Source organism: Oncorhynchus gorbuscha, linkage group LG04 (assembly GCF_021184085.1).
Source record: "Oncorhynchus gorbuscha isolate QuinsamMale2020 ecotype Even-year linkage group LG04, OgorEven_v1.0, whole genome shotgun sequence".
In the NCBI taxonomy this organism is placed as follows: domain Eukaryota; kingdom Metazoa; phylum Chordata; class Actinopteri; order Salmoniformes; family Salmonidae; genus Oncorhynchus; species Oncorhynchus gorbuscha.
Window position 1 is genome coordinate 79,481,847 of NC_060176.1, and position 21,195 is coordinate 79,503,041.

Here is a 21,195-nt window from a genome sequence, read left to right on the forward strand (position 1 = left end):
TGAGCGAGGTGTGGTAAGGGAGAAGGTCTCCGGAAATGGTCTGGAGAAGAGAGGAGGGGATAGGGTCTAGCGGGCAGGTTGTTGGGCGGCCGGCCGTCACAAGACGCGAGATTTCATCTGGAGAGAGAGGGGAGAAAGAGGTCAGAGCACAGGGTAGGGCAGTGTGAGCAGAACCAGCGGTGTCGTTTGACTTAGCAAACGAGGATCGGATGTCGTCGACCTTCTTTTCAAAATGGTTGACGAAGTCATCTGCAGAGAGGGAGGAGGGGGGGGGAGGATTCAGGAGGGAAGAGAAGGTGGCAAAGAGCTTCCTAGGGTTAGAGGCAGATGCTTGGAATTTAGAGTGGTAGAAAGTTGCTTTAGCAGCAGAGACAGAGGAGGAAAATGTAGAGAGGAGGGAGTGAAAGGATGCCAGGTCCGCAGGGAGGCGAGTTTTCCTCCATTTCCGCTCGGCTGCCCGGAGCCCTGTTCTGTGAGCTCGCAATGAGTCATCGAGCCACGAAGCGGGAGGGGAGGACCGAGCCGACCTGGAGGATAGGGGACATAGAGAGTCAAAGGATGCAGAGAGGGAGGAGAGGAGGGTTGAGGAGGCAGAATCAGGAGATAGGTTGGAGAAGGTTTGAGCAGAGGGAAGAGATGATAGGATGGAAGAGGAGAGAGTAGCGGGGGAGAGAGAGCGAAGGTTGGGACGGCGCGATACCATCCGAGTAGGGGCAGTGTGGGAGGTGTTGGATGAGAGCGAGAGGGAAAAGGATACAAGGTAGTGGTCGGAGACTTGGAGGAGTTGCAATGAGGTTAGTGGAAGAACAGCATCTAGTAAAGATGAGGTCGAGCGTATTGCCTGCCTTGTGAGTAGGGTGGGAAGGTGAGAGGGTGAGGTCAAAAGAGGAGAGGAGTGGAAAGGAGGTAGAGAGGAATGAGTCAAAGGTAGACTTGGGGAGTTTAAAGTCGCCCAGAACTGTGAGAGGTGAGCCGTCCTCAGGAAAGGAGCTTATCAAGGCATCAAGCTCATTGATGAACTCTCCGAGGGAACCTGGAGGGCGATAAATGATAAGGATGTTAAGCTTGAAAGGGCTGGTAACTGTGACAGCATGGGATTCAAAGGAGGCGATAGACAGATGGGTAAGGGGAGAAAGAGAGAATGACCACTTGGGAGAGATGAGGATCCCGGTGCCACCACCCCGCTGACCAGAAGCTCTCGGGGTGAGCGAGAACACGTGGGCGGACGAAGAGAGAGCAGTAGGAGTAGCAGTGTTGTCTGTGGTGATCCATGTTTCCGTCAGTGCCAAGAAGTCGAGGGACTGGAGGGAGGCATAGGCTGAGATGAACTCTGCCTTGTTGGCCGCAGATCGGCAGTTCCAGAGGCTACCGGAGACCTGGAACTCCACGTGGGTCGTGCGCTGGGACCACCAGATTAGGGTGGCCGCGGCCACGAGGTGTGGAGCGTTTGTATGGTCTGTGCAGAGAGGAGAGAACAGGGATAGACAGACACATAGTTGACAGGCTACAGAAGAGGCTACGCTAATGCAAAGGAGATTGGAATGACAAGTGGACTACACGTCTCGAATGTTCAGAAAGTTAAGCTTACGTAGCAAGAATCTTATTGACTAAAATGATTAAAATGATACAGTACTGCTGAAGTAGGCTAGCTGGCAGTGGGTGCGTTGTTGACACTACACTAATCAAGTCGTTCTGTTGAGTGTAATAGTTTCGACAGTGCTGCTATTCGGGGGCTAGCTGGCTAGCTAGCAGTGTTGTTTACGTTACGTTGCGTTAAAAGAACGACAATAGCTGGCTAGCTAACCTAGAAGATCGCTCTAGACTACACAAGTCAATCACCATATTCTTATCGGCAGACTCAGTAGCCTCGGTTTTTCGGATGACTGCCTTGCCTGGTTCACCAATTACTTTGCAGACAGAGTTCAGTGTGTCAAATCGGAGGGCATGTTGTCCGGTCCTCTGGCAGTCTCTATGGGGGTGCCACAGGGTTAAATTCTCGGGCCGACTCTTTTCTCTGTATATATCAATGATGTTGCTCTTGCTGCGGCGATTCCCTGATCCACCTCTACGCAGACGACACCATTGTATACACTTTCGGCCCGTCATTTGACACTGTGCTATCTAACCTCCAATCGAGCTTCAATGCCATACAACACTCCTTCCGTGGCCTCCAACTGCTCTTAAACGCTAGTAAAACCAAATGCATGCTTTTCAACCGATCGCTGCCTGCACCCGCATGCCCGACTAGCATCACCACACTGGATGGCTCCGACCTTGAATATGTGGACACCTATAAGTACCTAGGTGTCTGGCTAGACTGCAAACTCTCCTTCCAGACCCATATCAAACATCTCCAATCGAAAATCAAATCAAGAATTGGCTTTCTATTCCGCAACAAAGCCTCCTTCACTCACGCTGCCAAGCTTACCCTAGTAAAACTGACTATCCTACCGATCCTCGACTTCGGCGACGTCATCTACAAAATTGCTTCCAACACTCTACTCAGCAAACTGGATGCAGTTTATCACAGTGCCATCCGTTTTGTCACTAAAGCACCTTATACTACCCACCACTGCGACTTGTATGCTCTAGTCGGCTGGCCCTCGCTACATATTCGTCGCCAGACCCACTGGCTTCAGGTCATCTACAAGGCCATGCTAGGCAAAGCTCCGCCTTATCTCAGCTCACTGGTCACGATGGCAACACCCATCCATAGCACGCGCTCCAGCAGGTGTATCTCATTGATCATCCCTAAAGCCAACACCTCATTCGGGCCGCCTTTCGTTCCAGTACTCTGCTGCCTGTGACTGGAACGAATTGCAAAAATCGCTGAAGTTGGAGACTTTTATCTCCCTCTCACCAACTTCAAACATCAGCTAGCTGAGCAGCTAACCGATCGCTGCAGCTGTACATAATCTATTGGTAAATAGCACACCCATTTTCACCTACCTCATCCCCACAGTTTTTATTTATTTACTTTTCTGATCTTTTGCTCACCAATATCTCTACCTGTACATGATCATTTATCACTCCATTGTTAATCTGCAATATTGTAATTATTTGCCTACCTCCTCATGCCTTTTGCACACATTGTATATAGACTCCCCTTTTTCTCTGTGTTATTGACTTGTTAATTGTTTACTTCATGTGTAACTCTGTGTTGTCTGTTCACACTGCTATGCTTTATCTTGGCCAGGTCGCAGTTGCAAATGAGAACCTGTTCTCAACTAGCCTACCTGGTTAAATAAAGGTGAAATAAAAAAATAAAAAAATATATATAATGGGAGGACTATGTGAAATATAGACCTCTATGACAGATATATAGTGGGAGGACTATGTGAAATATAGACCTCTATGGCAGATATATAGTGGGAGGTCTATGTGAAATATTGACCTCTATGGCAGATATATAGTGGGAGGACTATGTGAAATATTGACCTCTATAGCAGATATATAGTGGGAGGACTATGTGAAATATTGACCTCTATGGCAGATATATAGTGGGAGGACTATGTGAAATATTGACCTCTATAGCAGATATATAGTGGGAGGACTATGTGAAATATTGACCTCTATGGCAGATATATAGTGGGAGGTCTATGTGAAATATTGACCTCTATGGCAGATATATAGTGGGAGGTCTATGTGAAATATTGACCTCTATAGCAGATATATAGTGGGAGGTCTATGTGAAATATTGACCTCTATGGCATATATATAGTGGGAGGTCTATGTGAAATATTGACCTCTATGGCAGATATATAGTGGGAGGACTATGTGAAATATTGACCTCTATAGCAGATATATAGTGGGAGGACTATGTGAAATATTGACCTCTATGGCAGATATATAGTGGGAGGTCTATGTGAAATATTGACCTCTATGGCAGATATATAGTGGGAGGACTATGTGAAATATTGACCTCTATAGCAGATATATTGTGGGAGAACTATGTGAAATATTGACCTCTATGGCAGATATATAGTGGGAGGTCTATGTGAAATATAGACCTCTATGACAGATATATAGTGGGAGGACTATGTGAAATATTGACCTCTATGGCAGATATATAGTGGGAGGTCTATGTGAAATATAGACCTCTATGACAGATATATAGTGGGAGGACTATGTGAAATATAGACCTCTATGGCAGATATATAGTGGGAGGTCTATGTGAAATATTGACCTCTATGGCAGATATATAGTGGGAGGACTATGTGAAATATTGACCTCTATAGCAGATATATAGTGGGGAGGACTATGTGAAATATTGACCTCTATGGCAGATATATAGTGGGAGGACTATGTGAAATATTGACCTCTATAGCAGATATATAGTGGGAGGACTATGTGAAATATTGACCTCTATGGCAGATATATAGTGGGAGGTCTATGTGAAATATTGACCTCTATGGCAGATATATAGTGGGAGGTCTATGTGAAATATTGACCTCTATAGCAGATATATAGTGGGAGGTCTATGTGAAATATTGACCTCTATGGCATATATATAGTGGGAGGTCTATGTGAAATATTGACCTCTATGGCAGATATATAGTGGGAGGACTATGTGAAATATTGACCTCTATAGCAGATATATAGTGGGAGGACTATGTGAAATATTGACCTCTATGGCAGATATATAGTGGGAGGTCTATGTGAAATATTGACCTCTATGGCAGATATATAGTGGGAGGACTATGTGAAATATTGATCTCTATAGCAGATATATTGTGGGAGAACTATGTGAAATATTGACCTCTATGGCAGATATATAGTGGGAGGACTATGATATGAAAATTCTGGATAATTTGAAGAACATCTATACATCTTTATCCAACCTAACCTTGAGAACATTGGGAGAGTATTGATAAATGTAAAGAAACTGATTTAATTTGTATCCTTGAAGAAGACACACTGCTGTTCACAAGGCCTGTAGTTTTTATAGTATCAGATTAACACTCTGGTCTGTTCTTTGTCTTGTGTTATTGGTTGTCAAGAAACAAAACAGACAAATAAGTAATTACTCACCAAATACTGATCATCCATTATCCAAGATGGAGAGTCATGAATAATGATCATGTAAAACAGAATGCATTAGTTATTATTGTTCATTGAATTTCTGTCTCATTACATCATTTAATGAAATACCATACATCATATTGGAATGACTGTTCATCACATTCATTACTAATGTACATCTAGGGAAAGGGATGTAAGCAGCACTACTATTGGAACAGTCTAAACATCACAGAATGATTCATACTAGGACAACAAACTGAATTCAAGCTGATTCCATCTTCCACTTCGAAGTGAGAAATGTTGACCTCAAAAGCAGATATATTGTGGGAGTACTATGTGAAATATTGACCTCTATGGCAGATATATTGTGGGAGGACTATGTGAAATATTGACCTCAATGCCAGATATATTGTGGGAGTACTATGTGAAATATTGACCTCAATGCCAGATCTATTGTTGGAGGACTATGTGAAATATTGACCTCAATGCCAGATCTATTGTTGGAGGACTATGTGAAATATTGACCTTAATGCCAGATCTATTGTGGGAGGACTATGTGAAATATTGACCTCAATGCCAGATATATAGTGGGAGGACTATGTGAAATATTGACCTCAATGCCAGATATATTGTGGGAATACTATGTGAAATATTGACCTCTATAGCAGATATATAGTGGGAGGACTATGTGAAATATTGACCTCAATGCCAGATATATTGTGGGAATACTATGTGAAATATTGACCTATATAGCAGATATATAGTGGGAGGACTATGCGAAATATTGACCTCTATAGCAGATATATTGTGGGAGGACTATGTGAAATATTGACCTCAATGTCAGATATATTGTGGGAGGACTATGTGAAATATTGACCTCAATGCCAGATATATTGTGGGAGCACTGTGTGAAATATTGACCTCTATAGAAGATATATAGTGTCACGGTTCATGAATCCACTGCCTCCCTCTCTCTTTCTCTTTCTCTCTCTCTCTCTCTCTCTCTCTCTCTCTCTCTCTCTCTCTCTCTCTCTCTCTCTCTCTCTCTCTCTCTCTCTCCCGTGTTTGTGTGGGTGTGGTTTCCAATCTCGGCCTGATTGTCTGCGCCAGCTGGAACCACTTATCTTCCCTTTATATGTTCTGTAACCAGTGTTTCTTGTTGTCAGATCGTTGTTACTTCCCTGAGGTTGTGTCGTGTGTCCGTGCTTATCTCTCGCTGCCCTTGTGTGGATTATCTGCTGTGCTCCTTCCTACCCATCCGGACACACTCCCCTGGATTTCTCAGCACGCTATCATCGGAAGATGCGCACTAGTCCCTGGGTCGGATTCCGTCTGAGTACAGTCTGTCTGTCCTGTTGCTGCTGTAAACTGTATTCATTAAACCATCGTTGCTTGCATCTTGCATCCGCCTCTGTATTGTCACAGAACGATCTGACCAGACCATGGATGCAGCGAGTTCAACGAGTCTGACCGAATTCATTTCCCGCAGTATCACGAGAATGGATCAACAAGAGGAGAACATCTCCAGCACAGGTCGGGCAGTACAAGCCCTTGCGACGCAGGTATCCCAGCTGACCCAACAATTGCAACATCTGAGGGGTTCCGCTGCGCCACCTACACCAGCAGTTCAACCCGCCCCGCCAGAGCCGGATTCCCAGCTAGAGCCACGTCTACCGACACCAGAGGGTTATTCAGGTGATCCTGACTATTGCAGAGCTTTTCTTACGAGATGTTCCATGCATTTCTCGTTGCAGCCACGGACCTTCAACCGTGAACAGTCTAAGGTAGCATTCGTACTCACACTGCTATCAGGCAAAGCGGCTCTTTGGGGAACGGCGGTGTGGGCGAACCAGGACCCATGCTGCACCTCTTTCCAGACACTCTCCGAGGAGATGAGAAGGGTCTTCGATCGGGCCGTGGCGGGTAGGGAGGCGGCCAGACTACTCGCTGACCTTCGCCAAGGAGACCGTTCCGTATCGGAATACTCCATCCAATTCCGCACTCTGGCCGCAGAGTGTCAGTGGAACGAGGAGGCGCAGTGGGACATGTTCCTGCATGGGCTGGAGGACCGGATCCAGAAGGAGATTTATGTTCTGGACCTTCCCAGGAGTTTAAATGGACTAGTGGAACTAGCCTTGAGGGTCGATGCTCGTCTGAGTCGTATTGGCCGCCGAGCATGCCCTAACAGACCGTATAACGACACGGAGGGCTGGCATGCCAGCGGCGGGAACACGGCCAGTTCAGCCTCCGCTCACGAACCCATGCAGCTGGGGAGAGCTCGCCTCTCCCGGGAAGAGAGGGAGAGGCGGAGATCCCAAGGACTCTGTCTCTACTGTGGTAGAGCGGGCCACTTTATCCACTCCTGCCCGGTAAAAGATCAGGCCCGGTAGTAAGCATGAGGCTACTATCGGGTGGTGTCACCACAGAGAAGACCTCATCATCTACTCTCCTCCCGGTAAGACTAAGATGGGCCACCCACACGCACGACACCCAAGCCTTACTGGACTCAGGAGCAGAGGGTAATTTCATGGACTTCAAGCTCGCTCACAAACTCCAGATTCCTATCACCTCACTCACGCACAAGATATCCGTCAACGCTCTCAATGGTCAAGAACTCCCCAACATTTCTCACACCACTGAACCTATCACACTCATCACTTCTGGCAATCACACTGAGACACTATCATTCCTACTCATGGACTCACCCCTTGCACCATTAGTTCTCGGCCACCCTTGGCTCACCCAACACAACCCCAGAGTTGACTGGGGTCATAACTCTATATCCATGTGGAGTAACAAGTGTCTTGAGTCCTGTTTAGTGTCTGCTTGTTCGTCTGTGTCTGATTCTGTGTTTCTAGAGGAGGCAGTGGATTTGTCTAACGTGCCCGTTGAATACCTCGACCTGAAGGAGGTGTTCAGTAAGTCCCGTGCTGCTTCTCTTCCTCCGCATCGTCCCTATGACTGTGCAATAGAATTATTGCCAGGTGAGTCTCCGCCTGAAGGCAAGTTATATTCACTCTCTGTTCCTGAGAGGGAGGCTATGGAGAGATACATCTCTGATTCTCTGGCATCTGGATTCATTCGTCCTTCCTCTTCTCCAGCGGGGGCGGGGTTCTTCTTTGTGGGGAGGACGGATCTCTGCGTCCTTGCATTGATTACCGTGGGTTGAATAACATCACAGTGAAGAATACCTATCCCTTACCATTGATGTCCTCAGCCTTTGAAAGGTTACAGGGAGCATCCGTGTTCACTAAGTTGGATTTACGTAATGCATATCATTTGGTTCGCATAAGGGGGGTTACAAATGGAAGACCGCGTTTAACACCCCCAGAGGGCACTTCGAATATTTGGTCATGCCTTTTGGGCTATCCAACTCCCCAGCGGTTTTCCAGGCACTCGTCAATGACGTGCTGAGAGATTTACATTTACATTTAAGTCATTTAGCAGACGCTCTTATCCAGAGCGATATGATTGATCAGTTAATAATAATAATAATATATGCCATTTAGCAGACGCTTTTATCCAAAGCGACTTACAGTCATGTGTGCATACATTCTACGTATGGGTGGTCCCGGGGATCGAACCCACTACCCTGGCGTTACAAGCGCCATGCTCTACCAACTGAGCTACAGAAGGACCAGTTCATATATGTTTACCTGGATGACATACTGATTTTTTCTTCTTCTCTCCAGGAACACGTTCAGCACGTCAGACGAGTGCTTCAGAGGTTGTTGGAGAATGGACTTTTTGTCAAGGCGGAGAAATGCATTTTTCATGCACAATCCGTTCCATTCCTAGGTTACATCGTCTCGACTGAAGGTATTCACATGGATCCTGACAAGGTTAAGGCTGTGGTGGATTGGCCTAGCCCAGATTCCCGTAAGGCCCTACAGAGGTTTCTGGGATTCACCAATTTCTACCGGCGTTTCGTTCGCAACTTTAGCCAGATAGTTGCTCCTCTTACCGCCTTAACCTCCCCCAGAGTGACGTTCAGGTGGTCCGATACAGCCGAGGCTGCATTAGCCAAACTCAAGAGCCGCTTTGTTTCGGCTCCCATCCTCATAGCTCCCGATCCCTCGCGTCAGTTCGTGGTGGAGGTGGACGCTTCAGGGGTGGGGGTAGGTGCGGTACTTTTCCAACGTTCCTCTTCTGACGACAAGATGCACCCTTGCGCGTTCCTTTCCCATTGGTTATCACCTGCGGAACGCAACTACGACATTGGCAACAGAGAGATGTTGGCAGTGAAGTTAGCACTGGAGGAGTGGCGCCATTGGTTAGAGGGTTTGGGGGTACCTTTTATAGTTTGGACCGATCACAAAAATTTGGAATATATCAGAACCGCCAAGCGACTCAACTCCAGGCAGGCGCGGTGGGCACTCTTTTTCGGACGTTTTGACTTCTCTCTCTCGTATCACCCGGGTTCCAAGAATGTCAAACCCGATTCCCTTTCTCACATTTTTGACCATTCCGAACGCCCATCCACTCCCGAGTGCATCCTACCCGGGACCCTAGTGGTCTCCACACTCACATGGGAGGTTGAATCGAGGGTCAAAACGGCCTTAGAAGGGGTAACGCCTCCGCCCGGTTGCCCGCCTAATCGGTTGTTTGTGCCGGAGGGGTGTCGGTCCGATGTTATTCGGTGGGGGCATTGCTCCAACGTAGCGTGTCATCCAGGAGTCAGCCGCACTAGCTTTTTGGTTAAGCAACGCTTTTGGTGGCCACTAATGGCTTGTGACATTCACAGTTTTGTCTTGGCTTGCTCGGTTTGTGCCACTGGGAAGACTTCTAATCGACCCCCAGATGGGTTACTCCAACCGCTGTCGGTCCCTTCGAGACCCTGGTCCCACATCACGCTAGATTTTGTTACCGGCCTCCCGCCCTCCCAGGGCAAGACATTTGTTTTGACCGTGGTGGACCGGTTCTCGAAGGCGGCTCATTTTATTCCCTTGCCTAAATTACCATCTGCCAAGGAGACAGCGGTAACTGTCGTGGATCACGTCTTTCGCTTACATGGCCTGCCGATGGACGTAGTTTCTGACAGGGGGCCCCAATTTGTGTCCAAGTTTTGGCAAGAGTTTTGTAGGTTACTGGGAGCGAGTGTCAGCCTGTCTTCAGGGTTTCATCCCCAGAGCAACGGTCAAACGGAGAGGGCCAACCAAGATTTGGAGAGAGTGTTGCGATGATTGGTTTCTAAGAATCCCTCTTCCTGGAGTCAACAACTCTCTATGGTTGAGTACGCTCACAATTCGTTGCCAGTGGCAGCCACAGGTCTCTCTCCGTTTGAGTGTAGTTTAGGTTACCAGCCACCTATCTTTCCCAGTACGGAGTCCGAGGTCACTATTCCCTCCGCTCACACTTTCATCCAGAGGTGCCGTCACGCATGGAGCAGAGCCCGTGAGACTCTTCTCCGTGTTATGCAGGTGAGTGAAGACCCAAAAGCGACTTAACAGAAACAGAGTTTATTCAAGTCCAAACAGAAAACGACAAATCCTGAATCCTTAACAGGAAATGTCCAAACGGGGAATAACTGAAATCCTCTAGTCTGTAGAGGGGAATAACAGGAGAAGCGGCCACAGACTGCAGGTCGCTTCGGGTAGACGCAGGCCGTAGCTGACAGATACACCTGCTCACTCGCAGCATCTGATGAAGGCAAAAACAAGACAGAACGGAACAAGGACACAGTACAGCAAACAAGGATCCGACAAGGACAGAAGCGGAAACAGAGAGAGAAATAGGGACTTAATCAGAGGGCAAAATAGGGGACAGGTGTGAAAGAGTAAACGAGGTAGTTAGGAGAATGAGGAACAGCTGGGAGCAGGAACGGAACGATAGAGAGAGAGAGAGAGGGATAGAGAGAGGGAAAGAACCTAATAAGACCAGCAGGGGGAAACGAATAGAAGAGAAAGCACAGGGACAAGACATGACAATCTATGACAAAACATGACACTCCGGGTGGGGGCGCGCACCAAGGCTAAGGCCGATCGCCACCGGTCGAAGCCTCCGGTATACGTCGTTGGCCAAAGAGTGTGGCTTTCTACTAAGAACATTCCACTCCGATCCGTTTCGAACAAGCTTGCCCCCAAATTTATCGGCCCGTTCAAAGTCACCAGGATCATTAGTCCGGTGGCGGTCCGGCTCAAGCTTCCTCCGGCGTATAGGAGAATTCATCCTACCTTTCATGTGTCTAAAATAAAACCTGTGTTTCAGGCACGCATTAACCCGCCGGTCCCGGTTCCCCCGCCGCCACGACTTGTTGATGGGGAACCCACCTTTTCTGTCAATCGTATTTTGGACTCTAGAAGGAGGGGACGCGGATTCCAGTACCTGGTGGACTGGGAGGGTTACGGCCCGGAGGAGAGAAGTTGGGTGCCTGCTAGGGACATTCTGGATCACTCCCTTATCGATGATTTCAATCGACAGGTAAATTCGACTGGGAACGCCAAGAGGCGTTCCTAGGGGGGTATTGTCACGGTTCATGAATCCACTGCCTCCCTCTCTCTTTCTCTTTCTCTCTCTCTCTCTCTCTCTCTCTCTCTCTCTCTCTCTCTCTCTCTCTCTCTCTCTCTCTCTCCCGTGTTTGTGTGGGCGTGGTTCCCAATCTCGGCCTGATTGTCTGCGCCAGCTGGAACCACTTATCTTCCCTTTATATGTTCTGTAACCAGTGTTTCTTGTTGTCAGATCGTTGTTACTTCCCTGAGGTTGTGTCGTGTGTCCGTGCTTATCTCTCGCTGCCCTTGTGTGGATTATCTGCTGTGCTCCTTCCTACCCATCCGGACACACTCCCCTGGATTTCTCAGCACGCTATCATCGGAAGATGCGCACTAGTCCCTGGGTCGGATTCCGTCTGAGTACAGTCTGTCTGTCCTGTTGCTGCTGTAAACTGTATTCATTAAACCATCGTTGCTTGCATCTTGCATCCGCCTCTGTATTGTCACATATAGTGGGAGGACTATGTGAAATATTGACCTCTATAGCAGATATATAGTGGGAGGACTATGTGAAATATTGACCTCTATAGCAGATATATAGTGGGAGGACTATGTGAAATATTGACCTCTATAGCAGATATATTGTGGGAGGACTATGTGAAATATTGACCTCTATAGCAGATATATTGTGGGAGGACTATGTGAAATATTGACCTCATTGCCAGATCTATTGTGGGAGTACTATGTGAATATATTGACCTCTATAGCAGATATATAGTGGGAGGACTATGTGAAATATTGACCTCTATAGCAGATATATAGTGGGAGGACTATGTGAAATATTGACCTCTATAGCAGATATATAGTGGGAGGACTATGTGAAATATTGACCTCAATGCCAGATATATTGTGGGAGGACTATGTGAAAGGGAAGTTAAAGGGATAAATTGATTCCTAGTCAGTTGTCCAACTGAATCTATTGTACTGAAATATGTCTTCCACATTTAACTCAACCCCTCTGACATGTTGAGCTCTAAAGCAGATATTTTGTGGGAGGTCTATGATATAAAAATTCTGGAAAATTTAAAGAACATCTATACATCTTAGTACAACCTAACTTGAGAACATTTGGGGAGAGTATTGATAAATGTAAAGAAACTGATTTAATTTGTAGCCTTGAAGAAGACACACTGCTGTTCACAAGGCCTGTAGTTTTTATAGTATCAGATTAACACTCTGGTCTGTTCTTTGTCTTGTGTTATTGGTTGTCAATAAACAAAACAGACAAATCAGTAATTACTCACGTTGTCCTGATCATCCATTATCCAAGATGGAGAGTCATGAATAATGATCATGTAAAACAGAATGCATTAGTTATTATTGTTCATTGAATTTCTGTCTCATTACATATTACATAGTCCCTGGGTCGGATTCCGTCTGAGTACAGTCTGTCTGTCCTGTTGCTGCTGTAAACTGTATTCATTAAACCATCGTTGCTTGCATCCTGCATCCGCCTCTGTATTGTCACATATTGTGGGAGGACTAAGTGAAATATTGACCTCTATAGCAGATATATAGTGGGAGGACTATGTGAAATATTGACCTCGAAAGCAGATATATTGTGGGAGGTCTATGTGAAATATTGACCTCTATAGCAGATATATAATGGGAGGACTATGTGAAATATTGACCTCGAAAGCAGATATATTGTGGGAGGTCTATGTGAAATATTGACCTCTATGGCAGATATATAGTGGGAGGACTATGTGAAATATTGACCTCTATAGCAGATATATAGTGGGAGGACTATGTGAAATATTGACCTCTATAGCAGATATATAGTGGGAGGACTATGTGAAATATTGACCTCTATGACAGATATATAGTGAGAGGACTATATGAAATATTGACCTCTATAGCAGATATATAATGGGAGGACTATGTGAAATATTGACCTCGAAAGCAGATATATTGTGGGAGGTCTATGTGAAATATTGACCTCTATGGCAGATATATAGTGGGAGGACTATGTGAAATATTGACCTCTATGGCAGATATATAGTGGGAGGACTATGTGAAATATTGACCTCTATAGCAGATATATAGTGGGAGGTCTATGTGAAATATTGACCTCTATGGCAGATATATAGTGGGAGGACTATGTGAAATATTGACCTCTATGGCAGATATATAGTGGGAGGACTATGTGAAATATTGACCTCTATGGCAGATATATAGTGGGAGGACTATGTGAAATATTGACCTCTATAGCAGATATATAGTGGGAGGTCTATGTGAAATATTGACCTCTATGGCAGATATATAGTGGGAGGACTATGTGAAATATTGACCTCTATAGCAGATATATAGTGGGAGGACTATGTGAAATATTGACCTCTATAGCAGATATATAGTGGGAGAACTATGATATGAAAATTCTGGATAATTTGAAGAACATCTATACATCTTTATCCAACCAACCTTGAGAACATTTGGGGAGAGTATTGATAAATGTAAAGAAACTGATTTAATTTGTATCCTTGAAGAAGACACACTGCTGTTCACAAGGCCTGTAGTTTTTATAGTATCAGATTAACACTCTGGTCTGTTCTTTGTCTTGTGTTATTGATTGTCAATAAACAAAACAGACAAATAAGTAATTACTTACGCAATGCTGATCATCCATTATCCAAGATGGAGAGTCATGAATAATGATCATGTAAAACAGAATGCATTAGTTATTATTGTTCATTGAATTTCTGTCTCATTACATAATTTAATGAAATACCATACATCATATTGGAATGACTGTTCATCACATTCATTACTAATGTACATCTAGGGAAAGGGATGTAAGCAGTGCTACTATTGGAACAGTCTACACATCACAGAATGATTCATACTGGGACATCAAACTGAATACAAGCTGATTCTATTTTCATTTTGGAGTGTGAAATATTGACCTCTATGACAGATATGTAGTGAGAGGACTATATGAAATATTGACCTCTATAGCAGATATATAATGGGAGGACTATGTGAAATATTGACCTCTATGACAGATATATAGTGGGAGATCTATGTGAAATATTGACCTCTATGACAGATATATAGTGGGAGATCTATGTGAAATATTGACCTCTATGACAGATATGTAGTGGGAGATCTATGTGAAATATTGACCTCTATAGCAGATATGTAGTGGGAGATCTATGTGAAATATTGACCTCTATAGCAGATATATAATGGGAGGACTATGTGAAATATTGTACTCGAAAGCAGATATATTGTGGGAGGTCTATGTGAAATATTGACCTCTATGACAGATATATAGTGGGAGATCTATGTGAAATATTGACCTCTATGACAGATATATAGTGGGAGATCTATGTGAAATATTGACCTCTATAGCAGATATGTAGTGGGAGATCTATGTGAAATATTGACCTCTATAGCAGATATGTAGTGGGAGATCTATGTGAAATATTGACCTCTATGACAGATATATAGTGAGAGGACTATATGAAATATTGACCTCTATAGCAGATATATAATGGGAGGACTATGTGAAATATTGACCTCGAAAGCAGATATATTGTGGGAGGTCTATGTGAAATATTGACCTCTATAGCAGATATATAATGGGAGGACTATGTGAAATATTGACCTCTATAGCAGATATATAGTGGGAGTACTATGTGAAATGTTGACATCTAATGCAGATATATAGTGGGAGGACTATGTAAAATATTGACCTCTATAGCAGATATATAGTGGGAGGACTATGTGAAATATTGACCTCTATAGCAGATATATAGTGGGAGGACTATGTGAAATATTGACCTCTATGACAGATATATAATGGGAGGACTATGTGAAATGTTGACCTCTATGGCAGATATATTGTGGGAGGACTATGTGAAATATTGACCTCTATGGCAGATATATAGTGGGAGGACTATGGTTCTGATGCTTTAGGACCAGCTCAAAGCTCAGAGTGATGGTAAAATGCATTGTAACTAGTTGATATTCAGAATGAATCTAGTCTATTCATCTGTAACTCCTACTATGAACTCCTACCTACATGAGAAAGTACAAGTGTTCTGTACAGGGAAAGAGACTGGTTGTTATTGTTGTTGTTTAGGTGTTTAGAAACATTACTGGAGTTCTAGAACACTTACCTCTTCTGACCAATAAACCCACTGCAGCCTCCTCCTTCTGTTCTCCATGGATGACCTGACAGATGTAGACTCCTGTATCTGACTCCCTGAAGTCTCTCAGCCTCAGAGACACGTTGCCTCTCTTCAGCTCCTGGGTGATCAGACTCACTCTGCCCTCATAGTCACTCCTCTCTGTCACCTGGCCATTCTTATACAGGTAAATACACTCTCTCTCTTTAAACCACCTGATCGTCGTGGCAACAGCACTGGTGTCAGGTGAGAGGTGACAGGGGAGGGTGACCTCTTTACCAACATCGGCCCACACATAGTTTTCTGAGGTGAGTTTAAACTGATCTGTTCAGAAAGAGAGAACATTTCATGTTTAATGACATCATCTGTGTCAGGAACACAAATCCTCTCAGTACATTTATAAACCAGCTGAATTAAAAACTACAATAGACATACAACAACCAGGACCATGTCAATTCTAAAATACAACCCCCACAATCCCAGACAGACAGATTCATTTGAAGGAAAGTCTATATGTCATAGCAGAATGTGATGCTACAATCTAGAATGATATTATCCCATGTGTTCCCACATCTTTCCCAGACATGCCACTCTGCTAATCTTATGCCACTAGTAGTCTAACATGTCATCCATTTTGATTAGTGATTTATTTAAAAGTATGTTTTATTCTTGGTCACAGTTGTGACAGAGTGCTCTGTCTATAATAACATGAACAGATATTTACCCCTATTCCTCAACCTCAATATCTATATACCTCAGCCCACTTACCCACACACCTAAACTCAATGACCCACACACCCCAGTCCTGTTACCCCTAGTCCTCAACCTCAATATCTATATACCTCAGCCCACTTACCCACACAGCTAAACTCAATGACCCACACACCCCAGTCCTGTTAACCCTAATCCTCAACCTCAATATCTATATACCTCAGCCCACTTACCCACACACCTAAACTCAGTGACCCACACACCCCAGTCCTGTTAACCCTAATCCTCAACCTCAATATCTATATACCTCAGCCCACTTACCCACACACCTAAACTCAATGACCCACACACCCCAGTCCTGTTACCCCTAGTCCTCAACCTCTATATACCTCAGCCCACTTACCCACACACCTAAACTCAGTGACCCACACACCCCAGTCCTGTTACCCCTAGTCCTCAACCTCTATATACCTCAGCCCACTTACCCACACACCTAAACTCAGTGACCCACACACCCCAGCCCTGTTACCCCCATGCCCTAACCCTAACACCCACATGCCAATACCCTCAAATCTATACAATCAAGTACAGATACAGGCAAATCTAAAAATAAATGATAAAATTAGAATAAATTATATATAATGAATTAGAGGCTCTGTATTTGTGTACTGAAGAAAGAAAAGGATCTGTTATGACTAAATATATATAATAAATTAGAGGCTCTGTATTTGTGTACTGAAGAAAGAAAAGGATCTGTTATGACTAAATATATATAATAAATTAGAGGCTGTATTTGTGTACTGAAGAAAGAAAAGGATCTGTTATGACTAAATATATATAATAAATTAGAGGCTCTGTATTTGTGTACTGAAGAAAGAAAAGGATCTGTTATGACTAAATATATATAATAAATTAGAGGCTGTATTTGTGTACTGAAGAAAGAAAAGGATCTGTTATGACTAAATATATATAATAAATTAGAGGCTGTATTTGTGTACTGAAGAAAGAAAAGGATCTGTTATGACTAAATATATATAATAAATTAGAGGCTGTATTTGTGTACTGAAGAAAGAAAAGGATCTGTTATGACTAAATATATATAATGAATTAGAGGCTCTGTATTTTTCCATTAGTCAGACATGTTTGTCAGGTAGCTGAGCACGTAAGAGCATTGGACCAGTAACCCAAACGTTGCTGGGTTGAATCCCTGAGGAAACTAGGAAAACATCTGTTGATGTGCCCTTGAGCAAGGCACTTAATCCTAATTACTCTGGATACATATTTATTTAACGAGGCAAGTCAGTTCAGAACAAATTCTTATTTACAATGACACCCAGACAACACTGGACCAATTATGCTCTGCCCTATGCGACTCCCAATCATGTGATACAGCCTGGAATTGAACCAGAGTCTGTAGAGACGCCTCTCACACTGAGACACAGCACCATAGATTGCTGCTCCACTCAGGAGCCCAACTTATTTGTTGAAATGTACAACTTTAACTTCTCTAGAGCCAGTAAAGTACAAAAGGTTGATTTTCTTCGTATTGTGTCAAACTGGATTAAATGGGTTCTATAATAAAGAGATGTTTGGAGGGAGAGGTCACTGTGGAACAGTAGAGCTGTTTCTCACAGACACAAACTCAGCTACAACTCCTCATGTTACAAACACATTTCATCCAGACACACATTTACACATAAAGAGAAATAAAACCACAAACACATTTCATCCAGACACACATTTACACATAAAGAGAAATAAAACCACAAACACATTTCCTTTTCAATAGTTGGTTTAGTTCTGTTCTCCCAGATACATGAAAGAAAAGTTCATCATTAATTATAGCATGGTGACTTACTATGAACTCTGGACTCTGCCATTTTAACTGCAATAAAAAGAGAAAACATTCATATTTACATCATTACCTTTCATCAAATTCTCTATATGTGCATATCTACATGTTTTTACAGAACAATCTACACCTCAGTCCTGTACTGAGACACACCTTTCACTTTCACCTTTGCTCAGGTATTTGGAGTAAACTCCTCCCCCCAGCCTCTCTAGTTATTAGAAAACCCAGTCACAAAGTCTAAATTGTCTACAGGACTATCATAAAATGTCATGTAAACAAAAATGTGCATTTGTGATCATAATTTAGGTTTAAGGTTAGGCATAAGGTTAGCAGTGTGTAGAATAGGGTTCTAATCAGAAGACCGATCCAGCCAGCAGATGGTAGTGATGATCTTTAATTATAGTCATATTATCCTGAGCTGTAAAGATTTAACAGTGACTATCAATATTAGCTTCTCTTATCTCTTTGGACACATTCACATGAGTAAATGAGTGAAATTGCTTTCATGACAAATAGTCTCAATGCTTTTCCATCCCCTCCTAACAAAATAAATGTAGCTGACTGGTGGTCATTTACTGTCTGAGAAGAGAGTCATTACCACCTGCTGGTCAATGTTGGGAACTGCAGGGAATTTACAAATCAGAAAGTCAGACATACAATTTAGGAGGCTGGGGGTAAAGACTGAGTTTGGGTTAGGGTGTACAGGGGACAGGGGACAGAGCTGGGGGTAAAGGCTGAGTTTGGGTTAGGGTGTGTAGGGGACAGGGGACAGGGCTGGGGGTAAAGGCTGAGTTTGGGTTAGGGTGTGTAGGGGACAGGGGACAGGGCTGGGGGTAAAGGCTGAGTTTGGGTTAGGGTGTGTAGGGGACAGGGGACAGGGCTGGGGGTAAAGGCTGAGTTTGGGTTAGGGTGTGTAGGGGACAGGGCTGGGGGTAAAGGCTGAGTTTGGTTTAGGGTGTGTAGGGGACAGGGGACAGGGCTGGGGGTAAAGGCTGAGTTTGGGTTAAAACCATTACAATCTGGGCACTTGCAGACAGTATCCATGTCAGCACCTTAATTTAATCAAGACTTTACTTTTCACAAAAGACATCGGAAACCATATATTTTTATTGGTCAATTATCTTTACATTTAGTCTCAGTTTGACAATTTTCAACAAGTTTCTACAGTGACATTCTGCGCAATGTTGTGTCATGTGGTAGCCCCTGGCAACAGTGTTTTACCCTGTTCATCCTCAAACCCAAACCAGTATGTTCTGACCCAGCTGTAGATGTGCAGTATAGCAGCAAATCACTACAATAGGTGGCTTTTCTGCAACTGAATTCAATGTAAATATTGTAGATTTATTTTGTCATGTTTTTATTTTGAGTACAAAATATACAAGTGATGCTAGATCTTATGTTTTACAGGTAGATATTTAAAGCTGCATTTGATTTCAACTGTTTGTTTGTAAGTGAATTGCCTGTATTACCACCTGCCCTGCTTGTTTACAGCTGATCTGTCGTTCTCTATCTAGACAATATTACCAAGTCGTCTTAGAAGGTTACAGCTGATCTGTCGTTCTCTATCTAGACAATATTACCAAGTCGTCTTAGAAGGTTACAGCTGATCTGTCGTTCTCTATCTAGACAATATTACCAAGTCGTCTTAGAAGGTTACAGCTGATCTGTCGTTCTCTATCTAGACAATATTACCAAGTCGTCTTAGAAGGTTACTGGGGATTTGTCATTAACTATTTCTCATTGAGCCTCATTCAGTGAAACATTTCATTCAGCCTCATTTACTGCTTTTAAAAAACATATCTGATATGGATGAGTTGCTTAAACAAATGTGGTTTCTACTGACACTCGAGGAGTACAAACTATGGCACAATGGGACGACAAGCGGATAAGAGGCAATCCATAATTTCGATTAAGACATTAATGAGAGAGCCAGGAGGGACGTAGTCAATATATAAAATGGCGCCGATAGAGAGGGAGGAAGTGATTCTAGCCCCGAGGCAACATTCCAGTGTTATTTCTTACATTGTTAGCCAGACATTTTAGTGTGTTATTACATACAGCCGGGAAGAAGGTGGGGTGTGTGTTTCATTTCTCAATAAAAAGAGAAAACATTCATATTTACATCATTACCATTCATCAAATTCTCTCTATTGCTCAATCACACAGATACAAACATCCCTTCTTCTTTCTCCAGTCCTCATTGTTTTAAAACAGGACTGTTGTGTCTAGTTTGGAAAGTGAAATATACTGACACCTCCTCTTACCTTTACTGGTCTTCACGTCCTCCACTTCACTTTCAAAATAGTTTATTTAAATCCATAACCACTCTAATAGTCACTATATGTGCATATCTACATGTTTTTACAGAACAATCTACACCTCAGTCCTGTACTGAGACACACCTTTCACTTTCACCTTTGCTCAGGTATTTGGAGTAAACTCCTCCCCCCAGCCTCTCTAGTTATTAGAAAACCCAGTCACAAAGTCTAAATTGTCTACAGGACTATCATAAAATGTAATGAAAACAAAAATGTACATTTGTGATCATAATTTAGGTTTAAGGTTAGGCATAAGGTTAGCAGTGTGTAGAATAGGGTTCTAATCAGAAGACAGATCCAGCCAGCAGATGGTAGTGATGATCTTTAATTATAGTCATATTATCCTGAGCTGTAAAGATTTAACAGTGACTATCAATATTAGCTTCTCTTATCTCTTTGGACACATTCACATGAGTAAATGAGTGAAATTGCTTCCATGACAAATAGTCTCAATGCTTTTCCATCCCCTCCTAACAAAATAAATGTAGCTGACTGGTGGTGATTTACTGTCTGAGAAGAGAGTATCATTACCACCTGCTGGTCAATGTTGGGAACTGCAGGGAATTTACAAATCAGAAAGTCAGACATATGATTTAAGGGGCTGTTGTTGTGGACAGTCCAGCTCTTTTGGCCCTAAACGGCTCTTTAATAAAAATATGTTTTGTATTTTTTCA

At 43.5% G+C, this 21,195-nt stretch overlaps 1 protein-coding gene across 2 annotated transcripts in view; it reads right to left on the minus strand.

Moving 5' to 3' along the window:
* LOC124034704 (trichohyalin-like) overlaps positions 1 to 20,642 on the minus strand; it is a 39,057-nt gene extending 18,415 nt beyond the window's left edge. For both annotated transcript variants that reach the window (XR_006838620.1, XM_046348179.1), the window contains exons 1-6: positions 20,468 to 20,642; positions 18,210 to 18,236; positions 15,632 to 15,964; positions 14,119 to 14,124; positions 12,755 to 12,760; positions 5,032 to 5,037 (exon numbers count right to left, since the gene is read on the minus strand). Coding sequence is in view for 1 of the 2 variants with exons in the window: in XM_046348179.1 (XP_046204135.1) it covers positions 5,032 to 5,037; positions 12,755 to 12,760; positions 14,119 to 14,124; positions 15,632 to 15,964; positions 18,210 to 18,231 (373 nt within the window). In the remaining variant the exon portion in view is untranslated. The remainder of the gene's footprint in view (positions 1 to 5,031; positions 5,038 to 12,754; positions 12,761 to 14,118; positions 14,125 to 15,631; positions 15,965 to 18,209; positions 18,237 to 20,467) is intronic.
* Between the last annotated feature and the right edge of the window lie 553 nt (positions 20,643 to 21,195).